Source organism: Tinamus guttatus, unplaced genomic scaffold (assembly GCF_059628265.1).
Source record: "Tinamus guttatus ecotype Peru unplaced genomic scaffold, ASM5962826v1 Tinamus_guttatus_pri_ptg000035l, whole genome shotgun sequence".
Lineage (NCBI taxonomy): Eukaryota > Metazoa > Chordata > Aves > Tinamiformes > Tinamidae > Tinamus > Tinamus guttatus.
In genome coordinates this window covers 9,649,240-9,660,741 of record NW_028288569.1, presented here as the reverse complement: position 1 = coordinate 9,660,741, position 11,502 = coordinate 9,649,240, and the positions used below count along the sequence as shown (strand labels likewise).

At 54.4% G+C, this 11,502-nt stretch overlaps 1 protein-coding gene across 1 annotated transcript; it reads left to right on the top strand.

The window, feature by feature from the left end:
• Window positions 1-6,680: 6,680 nt before the first annotated feature.
• On the top strand, window positions 6,681-10,276 carry LOC148596019 (uncharacterized). The gene is made up of 7 exons (XM_088534411.1): window positions 6,681-6,880; window positions 7,478-7,592; window positions 7,839-8,012; window positions 8,106-8,212; window positions 8,430-8,567; window positions 9,566-9,684; window positions 10,245-10,276. The coding sequence occupies exons 1-7, from the start codon at window positions 6,681-6,683 to the stop codon at window positions 10,274-10,276; spliced, it is 885 nt and encodes a 294-aa protein (XP_088390537.1).
• The last annotated feature ends 1,226 nt before the right edge of the window (window positions 10,277-11,502 follow it).

Below are 11,502 nucleotides of genomic sequence, written 5' to 3'. Positions count from 1 at the left end.
AGAAGGCCTTTCCAAAGATGAGAAGGAACAAGAAAGTGTGTGGGGGTAGTCGGCAGGGATTCCCAAAGTGGGAAGCAAAACCCTGCTGTAAGATCACAAAGGCCTTTGCAAGAATCTCAGTTTACCTGATCTAAGGGTGGCTGGTCTTAATGCACTTGATAAGGAGAGGTTTGCTGAGTGACAACAGTACCACAAACTCCCAAGGATGTTCAAAGGCAGAAGAAGATGTAGTAACGTCTGTGCTAATGTGTTATGAAAGCATGCATGTTGGCTGCTTACCAGGCCATTTAAGGACTATGCAATACCAGAGGACATCACCTGTGCACATGTACGTATGTATATCACTCATATGTTTATTTATTAATCTATATATGATAACTTGGTGTTGGCTTTGTTTTGCTTGGTGCTGTTTTGATTTTAAACACCTGGTGTACGTAAATAGCTCCAAAACGTCTCAGTCTTCATAAAAATAAGCTAGTTTGAACTTTAAGAAGAAAGCTGGCCATCTGTATGCGAGGGCTGTGGAAGATGCATTTAGCAGCGGAAACCTTCAGGGCACTTCCCAGGGAACATTCACGGCTCTCTCCACAAGAGATCCCCACCACACAAGCCTGCTCCATCCTCCTCTTCATGTGCCTTTGAAATGTAGCTGGAGCAAGCACGCAGTACAAGCACTATCCACAGCAGCAGCCTAGGTGTATATAATACATTTAAAGCTTTCTGCCTCCTGACTTCTTTGCTAGAGTGTTCTACTGCTCTCCAGCAGAAGGCTTCTGGGCAGCGCTTTGTGATTAGCGCTCTGGACTTGCAGTGCTTGATGGCACATCCACTGTGAGGACGCAGCAAACCTTGCTGGGAGATGACTGGCATTTAGGAGACACCTGTAGCCTTAAGCTAAGACCAGGAACAATGTGGAGATGACAGCCTCCTGGTTGCTTCCTGTAATTCAACAGATCATAGAATCATAGAATCACAGAATGCTTAGGGTTGGAAGGGACCTCTAGAGATCATCTAGTCCAACCCCCCTGCATACGCAGGGTCACCTAGAGCACGTGGCACAGGACTGCATCCAAGCGGGTTTTGAAGATCTCCAGAGAAGGAGACTCCACAACCTCTCTGGGCAGCCTGTTCCAGTGCTCTGTCAGCCTCACTGTTAAGAAATTTTTCCTTAAGTTCCTGTGGAACTTGTGGTGCTTCAGTTTGCGGCCATTTCCTCTAGTCCTATCAGTGGCCACCACTGAAAAGAGACCAGCACCATCCTCTGCACTCCCTCCCTTGAGGTAGTTATAGACACTGATTAGATCCCCTCTCAGCCTTCTCTTCTCCAGGCTGAAGAGGCCCAGCTCCCTCAGCCTCTCCTCGTAGGGCAGATGTTCCAGGCCCCTGGTCATCCTTGTGGCCCTGCGCCGGACTCCCTCCAGCAGCTCTACATCCCTCTTGTACTGTGGAGCCCAGAACTGGACACAATACTCCAGATGCGGCCTCACCAGGGCTGAGTAGAGGGGCAGGATCACCTCCCTCGATCTGCTGGAGACGCTCTTCTTAATGCACCCCAGGATCCCATTGGCCTTCTTGGCCACAAGAGCACACTGCTGCCTCATGGTCAACTTGTCATCCACCATGACACCCAGGTCTTTCTCTGCAGAGCTGCTCTCCAGAAGGTCGGTCCCCAGCCTGTACTGGTGTCTAGGGTTATTCCTCCCCAGGTGCAGAATCTTGCACTTGGCCTTGTTGAATTTCATGAGGTTTTTCACCGCCCAGTTGTCCAGTCTGTCCAGGTCCCTCTGGATGGCAGCGCAGCCCTCTGGGGTATCGGCTACTCCTCCCAGTTTCGTGTCATCAGCAAACTTGCTGAAGGAGCACTCTGTGCCTTCATCCAGGTCATTGATGAATAAATTGAACAGGACTGGACCAAGGACTGGTCCCCTGGGGGACCCTGCTAGCTACAGGTCTCCAACTAGACTCTGCACCACTGATCACCACTCTCTGGGCCCTGCCATCCAGCCAGTTCCTAATCCACCTCACTGTCCACTCATCTATCCCACACTTCCGGAGCTTGCCCAGGAGGATATTGTGAGGGACGGTGTCAAAAGCCTTGGTGAAGTCGAGATAGACGACATCCACCGCTCTCTCCTCGTCTATCCAGCCGGTCATTTCATCATAGAAGGCTATCAGGTTAGTCAAGCAAGATTTCCCCTTGGTGAATCCATGCTGACTACTCTTGAGCACCTTCTTGTCCTCCATGTGCCTGGAGACAACGGCCGGTATGAGCCGTTCCATCACTTTTCCGGGGACGGAGGTGAGGCTCACTGGCCTGTAGTTGCCTGGGTCCTCCTTCTTGCCTTTTTTGAAGACTGGCGTGACATTGGCCTTCTTCCAGTCTTCCGGCACCTCCCCTGTTCTCCAGGATCTTTCAAAGATGATGGAGAGCGGCTTAGATATGACCTCTGCCAGCTCACGCAGCACTCTGAGGTGCATCCCATCAGGACCCATGGATTTGTGGGTATCGAGGTTCCTTAGGTGCTCTCTGACCCAATCTTCCTCTACGCAGGGTAGGTCTTCCTCTCCACCAGCTTCTTCTCTTGTCCCTAGGGCCTGGGGCTCTAATGGGCTGCCCTTGGTAAACACCGAAGCAAAGAAGGCATTCAGCAACTCTGCTTTTTCTGTGTTATTTGTAACCAGGGTGCCCATCCCGTCTGCCAGCGGACCCACGTTTTCCCTGATTTTCCTTTTGCTGTTAATGTATTTAAAGAAATTTTTCTTGTTATTTTTAACGTCCCTTGCCAGATTGTGTTCCAACCGTGCCTTAGCTTTCCTCGTCGCATCTCTGCATTCCCTGACTACGTTCCTGTATTTCTCCCATGGGACCTGTCCTTTTTTGCACATTCTGTATACCGCTGCCTTCTGCTTGAGCATTGCAACAAGCTCCCTGCTCCTCCACACAGGTCTCCTGCCCCCTCTGCCTGCCTTCCTACACACAGGGATGCACTGTTGCTGGGCGTGGAGGAAGTGCCGCTTGAAAACTAACCAGCTCTCTTGGGCCCCCCTGCCTTCTAGAGCTCTAGCCTATGGGATCCTACCGAGGAGGTCTCTGAAGAGGCTAAAGTTGGCCCTCCTGAAGTCCATGATTGCAAGGCTGCTTACAGCCCTGCCTCCTCCTCATTGAATCCTGAACTCCACCAACTCATGGTCACTGCAGCCGAGGCTACCCCCCACCTTAACATCTCCTACTAGGCCCTCCCTATTTGATAGCACGAGGTCCAGTAGCCCACCTCTCCTCGTCGACTCCTCCGCAACCTGTGTCAAAAAGTTATCGTCGACGCTCTGCAGGAACCTCCAGGACTGCTTGTGCCTGGCTGTGTTGTCCTTCCAGTTGATGTCGGGGTAGTTGAAGTCCCCCATGAGAACCAGGGCCTGTGACCGTGAGGCAATATCCAGCTGCCTACAGAAGGCCTCATCAACCTCCTCGTCTTGTCCAGGTGGCCTGTAGCAGACACCCACCACAGTGTCTCCCACATTAGCCTGCCCTCTAATCCTTACCCACAAACTCTCAACTCGCTCATCCTCCACTCCCAGGTTGAGCTCCATGCATTCCAATTGCTCTCTCACATAAAGAGCAACTCCACCACCTCGCCTTCCCAGCCTGTCCTTCCTAAAGAGCACATAGCCTTCCATGGCAGCGCTCCAGTCGTGCGAGCTATCCCACCACGTCTCTGTGATACCAATAAGATCATGACGCTGGGACCGCACACACATCTCCAGTTCATCCTGCTTATTCCCCTTGCTTCGCGCATTGGTGTACAGGCATTTCAGGGAAGCAACAGAGGCCACAGGTTTCCCAGGAGGGGTGAAAGAGGACCCTCCGTGATCATTTCCTATCCTCCCTTCCCCACTAGCATACTCCCACTGGACGCCATCTGACCTAGGCTGCGCGGTACTGCTTGCCATGTCTGTGTGACACTCCCCTTCCCCCTTCTTGCCTAGTTTAAAGCCCTCCTAACCAGGTTGGCCAGCCTTTTGGCAAAGAGACGTGTGCCCCTCTTGCTGAGATGGGTCCCATCATTCCCCACTAGCTGGTGGTCATCAAACAGAGTCCCATGGTCATAGAAGCCAAAACCCTGTTGCCAAGCCCAGCGGCGCAGCCAGTTGTTAAGATGCCATATCCGCCTTCTCCTCCTTGAATCCATTCCCCTCGTTGACAGAATAGAGGAGAACACTACCTGGGCACCCGTACCTTTGATGGCCATCCCTAGGGCTCTGAAGTCTTGCTTGATATCCCTCATTTTCCCCACGGCATCATTAGCGCCCACATGAAACAATACTAGAGGATAATAGTCCGACTCCTGAACAATCCTTGGGAGCCTTTCTGTAACATCCTTTATTTTGGCCCCTGGCAAGCAGCAGACCTCTCTGGATGAGGGGTCCGGTCTACATATCGGTGCCTCCGTGCCCTGTAGCGTGGAGTCACCCACGACGATCACCCGCCGCTTCTTCCGGGTGCTCCTTTTCTCTTTAGGGGGAGCAGCCTTGCAGCATGGACCAGACTGCCTCTCTGGAGAGAGCCCCTAGATGGGCCTTGGTTCAAGGCCTCCTCTATCTGATCCACAAGTTCCAGGGCCTCGTACCTGTTGAATGTGGTTACAGGTGGAGGTGAGGTGGGCCGTGGAGGGGATCTTCTGCCACCTCGAGTGGGGACCCGTTTCCATTGTTGATTGTCCCTGGATACTGTTAATTCTGCCCGCTCTGCCCTAGGGCAAGAGGGCACTGGATTTTCTGACGGAACCGGGGGGTTCTCAGGGTGGCTTTCCTGGGAAGACTGCAGGATGCAGCTCCACCAGTCTATTTCTCTTTCACATTCCCTGATGGCCCTCAGCCGTTCTACCTCCTCCTTTAGCTCCGCCACCAGGCCGAGCAGGTCATCCACCTGCTCACACCTAAGGCAGACGGTGTTTTCGCCACTCCCTGGTAACGTGGAGAGGCTCAGACATTCCCCGCAGCCAGAAACCTGGACCGCTGCATGTTTCTGTGGCGGTTCCGTCTGGGTCGCCACAGTCTTCCTGGTGGAAGCTCTCTGCCGAGTGGAGACCATGGCTTTACCTGATCTCCCGCGCCAGATATTTGGACATCTGTCAGGGTTCGACTCCAAAAATCTGGGAATGCTCAATGACTGTGTGAACAGTACACTCACACTGTAGCTGCCCTTCAAAGTTAAAGAGCTAATTAGGAGTTAAAGAATGCGGTACGCAGGATGTCCCAGCAATGTGTGCAAGCTACAATGTGTGCGTTGACAAGCTACAAAAAAAAAAGTCTCGATTAGAAGAATCCCATTCATTTGGAACAGTAATGTATGTTGCAATTCAAGGATGGTTTCCAAGTAAGTGAGAAGTCAGTGCTTATCTGGTGGCCACTTCAGTTACATCCCCAAGAGAAAGATCTCTATCCCCCATACCAGAGAAGCCCCCTCTTCCACTGAGGGGGAACGAGGCTGCTCACGCTGGAGTCCTCATTTAGGAACTTGAGGTACAGGCTTCGAGTTCCATTGCACAGATCCCGGTTTCTGTCTGTATCACTATGGCAGGTAATATTTAACGGCTAACCGCACAGTATCAGCTATATACATGGCTTGTAAGGCAGTGTTGGACAGGAGCAGGTGCCATTAAAGACTTGCAACCTCACTGCAAAAAGAGAGGTGACCTTCCTTATCAGGGATAGTGACATCAGTAACATAGCACTGTAATCCACAGCCAACTGCACGCTCCTTTGATCAAATACAAGCTTTGCTATTTTTCCTCCCGCTAAGGCATACAGCACACATGCAGAAGTGAGGGAAAAAATCTTCATTTAATCATCTTATGGAAGTATTCTGCTGCTGCTCAGTAGCATAAGAGCACCTGGGCCCTTCTGGTGAACTTCTTCCTGCCTTGATTCTACAAGTAGTAAAATCCAGACTCTTCATGAAGGGCACATATCAATATACAAACTAACAGCTCCACCCTACTCATGCACTTCAAACATGTAATGGCAATCTATACAATGAGTGTGGTTGGGAATTATATTTTTTTGCATGGTTCTGCTTTTCTGCTCAGTTCAGTTGAGCAAATACTGTCAACCCGTAAATGGGGATTTTTGTGAAACGAAACATGACTTTCTACTAATGATAGTAACTGGCAGCGTTGGCAAATCTGCAACAAGTAGCAGATTTACAATCACAGGGCACCACTGAAAAAGAAAAAGAAAGTTGCACGACAACCACACTAACAGCGACGGTGCTCTTTCTTGGGGAGCTGCAGCCCTTCCTCCGTGCGCTGCAGCCCCACGTCTAGGAGCCCTCTGTGGCGCGTGGCAGCGTCACCCCGCGGCGTCACCCCGCCGCCCTGTGACGCCCTCGCCGCGGCTGTTGCGCCTGGCGCCGTCGCCGCGCGGCCTCAGAGCTGCGGCCGCCACTGCCGGAGCGACGGTCGGCGCGTGCCTCGCTGGGAGCCTCGCTGCGTCCCGGCCCTCGGAGCGCGCCTCTGCTCCCGGCGCGGGGGCTCCGAGCCCGCGACCCCCGCTCCCGCAGCCCGCCGGGGCTCAGCCCCGCCGCAGCTGTCCCGGGCCGCGGCCCCTGCTCGGGGCTCGGCTCCTCTGCCCCGCCCGAGGCGGGGCCGTCTCTCTGGCCGTATCCGCGTCCGCGCCGCAGCATGAAGAGGTTCCTGGCGCTCTTCGGCAGGGGGCAGAGGGCGGCGCCGCCCGGCGGCGCTTCCCTGGCCTGCGTGGGCGCTCGCTACGAGCTTCGCGAGGAGGAGCTGAGCGAGCCGCACCGGGCGGCTGCCCGCGGAGACCTGGCTGCGCTGCGGCGGCTGCCGAGACGCGGCCTCGACGGGCGCGACAAGGCGAAGCGGTGAGGGGGGCGGCGCCGGCCGGGGCTTTGCCGGCTCTTAGCGAGGGCCTGCCCAGGCGTGGAGGGCGCGTGTGCGCCGGGGGGGGAAGGCCGGGTGGCAGGCCCTGCCCCACCAGCACCGCCCAAGGCTGCTGTGCTGCTCTTGGAAAGCCCGTGTCCCCGGCGCGCGGCACTCTGTTGGCACGCAAGCGGTGCTGGCGCACGCTGGAGGGTCCCTTGGCGGAGGCTGGAGGTGGCCAAGCCAAGCCTTGGTGGTCCTTGCCGGGCAGCGTGGGTGGTGCTGTTGGAGGCAGCGGGCGGTCGCGTGGGCAGAGGGATGGAGGGCAGCCGCTTGCGCCCGGCAGCGTGGGGCTGTGTGGCCAGACTCGTGTGCCTGGGCGCGGGAGCCCCTTTGCAGGGAAGCAGGTGCAGAGCTGCAGGAAGCGGGAACTGCGTGGGGTGGGGGTGGCTGCTGCCGTTGGTGCAGGAAGGAGCGACTCTTTGTAAGCTGGCTTTGTGGCTCCGGACAGCGGTGGCCCTAGGCCCGGGACAGAGGCAGGAGCGGTGGGTGCAGCTCGGCGTGTGTGTGCTTGTTAATGGAATGTGTTGCCTTTGTAGGACACCCCTGCATCTGGCTTGCGCTAATGGGCACTCGGAGATCGTGTCCTATTTAGTAGAGAAGAAGTGCAAGCTCGATGCGCGGGACAGCTACAAGAGATCTCCACTGCTGAAGGTACGTGGAGCGCGGGAGAACTGTTGAGGGAGGGCTTCCAAGTTCCACCCCGAGCGCTGCGTCTCTGGGGTGATGCGTGACGTGGGGACAGGTGGAGACTGTGTTGTGATTGGCGCAGAATGGGCCCGCGTTGCCTCCTCTGGGAAAGTCGGGGTTGTTTTCTGAGGTTGGCCGGCTGTGGGAGCACTGAGGGATGGAAACGTAGTTGCTGGAAAGGCTTCCTTTTCTTTGCTGTGTTGCTTGCAGGCAGTGCAGTGCCAGCAAGAAGAATGCGTGGCCATTCTGCTGGCGCATGGTGCCAGGCCTAATCTTGCTGATGTTACCGGCAACACTGCCCTTCACCTGGCTGTCCTTGGTCGTAGCACCTCTCTAGCAGGGCAGCTACTGGAGCACAATGCCCTTCTTGAGGCTCAGGATAAGGTAAGCGTAGAACGTGGGTGAGGCTGCTCTTGGAAAGAGAGAGTGGCTTCCCGTGCCTGTTTGGTTCTGACTGGGGGCGGTTTATGCTTGCAGATGGGCTGCACGCCCCTTGCCCTTGCTGTGTCCGGTCGTCATGGCGAGATGGTGGAGTTCCTGCTTCAAAAAGGAGCTAATGTGCACGCTCGAGACCAGTCTGCCAGGTGAAGGGCTTGTCCAAAGAGCGTGTCCGGAGGCCCCCTGCTTTCCCAGTTGTCCTGTGCTTCCATGTAGCTGCCTTTGCTTTGCTTTGCTTTTCCCACAGCTCTGGCTGTGGGAAAGGGGGAAGCAATTGTTGTGGGAGCAAATAGGGCTGAAAAGCATGCGAGTGAAATGTCTGTGTTGGCTCCTAGCTTTCCTCTCCTCTTTCGGGTGTTCTAGGACCCCTTTAATGCGGGCTGCTTCGACTGGGGACAGGAGCATCCTAGAAATTCTTCTTCGCCACGGTGCTGACCTTTCCCAGAAAGATGTTGCTGGGTGGACGGCGGAGGAGTATGCTAGGAGTTTTCGACATGCTCGGTAAGTGCTTGAGGTGACCGTTAGAGTTGTTAAGATGTGTGAATGTCCGTGTTGGCTTATGGGCGCCCTTGTTAAGGTTTACTGATGTGTGGAGACGTCTGTAGAAGCAGGGCAAAAGGGCATGATGTGGTACCTATTGTGTCGAGTGTGAATTGGGACAGGTGTGCTCACATATGTGTAACTAGCCACCGTGTGTCACCTTGCCAGTTGGCTCTGAGTAGGCGTAGCGTGGAGGAGCAATGGCTCGGTGTGTCCTAGAAGAGCCGTGTACAAGGATGGTGTTGGTTTTGGTGCCAGTCCTTCCTTTCTTCCTGTCCGTAGTGTTAGTGAAGAGCTGGCAGAGTGCGCGCAGAGAGCACGTGCAGGCAACCCAGTAGGCCTGGCAGTACTCAGCTCGCCTCCCGGAGCAGGAGCTGCTGCCTTTACATCGGGTGCCTGTGCTGCGGCCAGCGGAGGTAGGATCCTTGAGCACGGAGGAACTGATGGGGCTCTGCGTGTGGCGTGCGCGTGTGCATGTGTGTGTGGTGCGAGTAGCTGAGCACTTCATTAGCTTCCTATCCCGTCAGCGCCCCGCAGCGTTTGCTAACTGTCTGCTCCCCAAGCGTATTTGTCCCATGCTAGTATTTTGTTGAGGAAGCTTAGAGGAAATGTAAGGGCAGTGTTGATTTTCTTTGCTAATGTCCTTTGAGGGGAGGGGGTTAGAATCCAGTAGGGTGCGAGATGTCCAGGGTTGGGGCCTGCTGTTGTTCCTGCTGTCTTGCGTGACTGTTCCCCTGCAGCGTGGCCTGTTAGTTGCTTGTGGGCAGTGTTGACTTCTGAAGGTCTGACATGCTAAGAATTAATCGTGTCAATTAATATTTTCGCAGTGGGAGAGGAGCTTTCCCGCGAATGCTTTGTAAGGTGAGGCTTGAACAACGGCTTTCCGCCAATCCTTTCCCGTGCCTCAGAAGAGGAGAGCCTGGAGAGAGACACGGTCCTTTTTGTCTTCACTTTTCAAGCATTCAAGACATTGATGATGAGGAGAGTGAGGAGAACTCTATTCCTGCCTCCGAATTAGAAAGACGCCGTTTAGCTGCCAAGGTGAAGTGGCCCAAGAGGCAGAATTTCTCTGGAATGAGTGAGTGGTTTGGAGGGCTGAGCTGTGTGGAGTTGAGCGAAAGGGCGTTTGCAGTGCGGTGGCTTTTCTCCTGCAAGGCCGTCTCCTGCCTGGCCCCCCTTCTCCTGCTGTGAGCTATTTCCTCCAAGCCTGGTAGCTGTGACAGGGCGTGCAGCAGCCTGGTGGTCGGGGGCAGAAGAGCACTAGGTGACAAGAGAAATGACCGCATAGTGTTGATGTGCGTGAGATTTCTAGAGAATAAAAGCTGATGAGCTCCTAGATTACCTGTTCCTTTGTCCTGCAGACCTTGCGCTCAGTTTCCAGGAACAAAGGGGTGATAGAATTCTGACTGATAACGGGAGAAAGGCATTTATTGTTCAAAGCGTGCTGAGATGCTTCATCCCCTGGCTCTCCTGTCCTCCTTGTGAGGTTCCTCAAGGGTCCTCAGCAGGGAGCTCCTGTAGCGGGTGTTTTTTTCTCCCGGCACATGCGAATGGCATTCCAGGCTCGCGTGTGACTGATCTCCCACTGCCCGTTTCCCCTCTCATGGTCTCTTTTTATTTTTGCTGTTTCTCCTGCAGAAGAGATGTTTGGCACTGGGACTGTGCAGTGATTCTGAGGATTCCGAGGATGATGCTGGAAGGCACCCTGCAGTGCTGGAGATGCAGGCAAGATTTCCTTCTTCCCCTGGTCGCCCTCTTGTCAGTGATCTTTGAGAGAGTGTCGCAGATGCCGTCTGCGAAGAGCTACTGCAGCACAGTGAGATGTGCTAGTGGTTTGAAGAGTGCGCGTGAGGAAAGGGAAGGAGGCTGGACTAAGGCTGTGGGAGGAGCAGGCAGCTGTTGCTTGTCCTGGGTGTAAAGAAGGGGGAGATGGGGAGCGTGCTTGTGTGTGTCGCCGTGTTGTTGAAGCTGGGGTCAGAGTGTGTCTAGGCCGTGCTTGTGAGGGGCAGAGCAGCATGTCTGTGATGCTGGGTATTGCTGTCTGCCCAAAGGCATTCCTGTGGGAAACCTGCAGGCCTTCCTTGCAGCAGACAAGAGAGAAGTCTCCTGTGCAGTTAGCCAGGGATATGAAGTATTTAGCAAAGGGTGGGTGACCGGTGCAGAAGATGCTTCTTTCTGTTCTTTGCAACTCTTTTTTTTTTTTTTTTTTCCTGACCTCTGTTAGGAAGCATCACCCGAAAAGGATGGAGAGGGAGGTGCCGGTGGTCCTCAGGATAAAGATGCTGCAGGATCAGTGGCTGGTGAGAAAGGTGAGTTAGTAAACATGGATCCCGCCATGTGTTTGCTCGTTGGGGCTTGCCTGATGGAGGAGAGCAGCAGAGTGAAAGAAGCACTCATGGTGTGCCATTCCTTATTTCCCTTGCAGATGTTTCCTTGGCAGCGGGAGCAGAGCAGGAGGAATATGGAGACCCCGTCTTGGATTCTGAGGTGCTTTCTGTTGGTTTTTGTTGTTGCAGAGGAGCGGGGGAAAGGGTGTGTGTGCTCCTGCATACCTGAATGTAGGTGAACGTAGGCTCAGACCGTGTCCAGGCTGCACTTCTGAGGGCCTCTATTTCAGAGGAACAGCGTGTCTGTGACACTGGGTACTGCTGTGCGCTGAAACATCCTCCTAAGGGAGGAGTGCAGGCCTTGTAAAAGAAAAGTCAGAACATTTTCCCCTGTCCAAGTACAGAGAAGAGAAGTATGTTGCCAGGTGTCCTTTCCTGTGCAGCGGGTTCTTCTTTCTGTTTCTTCCAACTCTTTTGGCTGGCCTCTTTCAGGAGGAATCACCTGCACGGGATGGGGAGGAAACAGCGGGTGATCCTCAAGTAGCAAATGCTGCAGCAGCCCTCCCTGA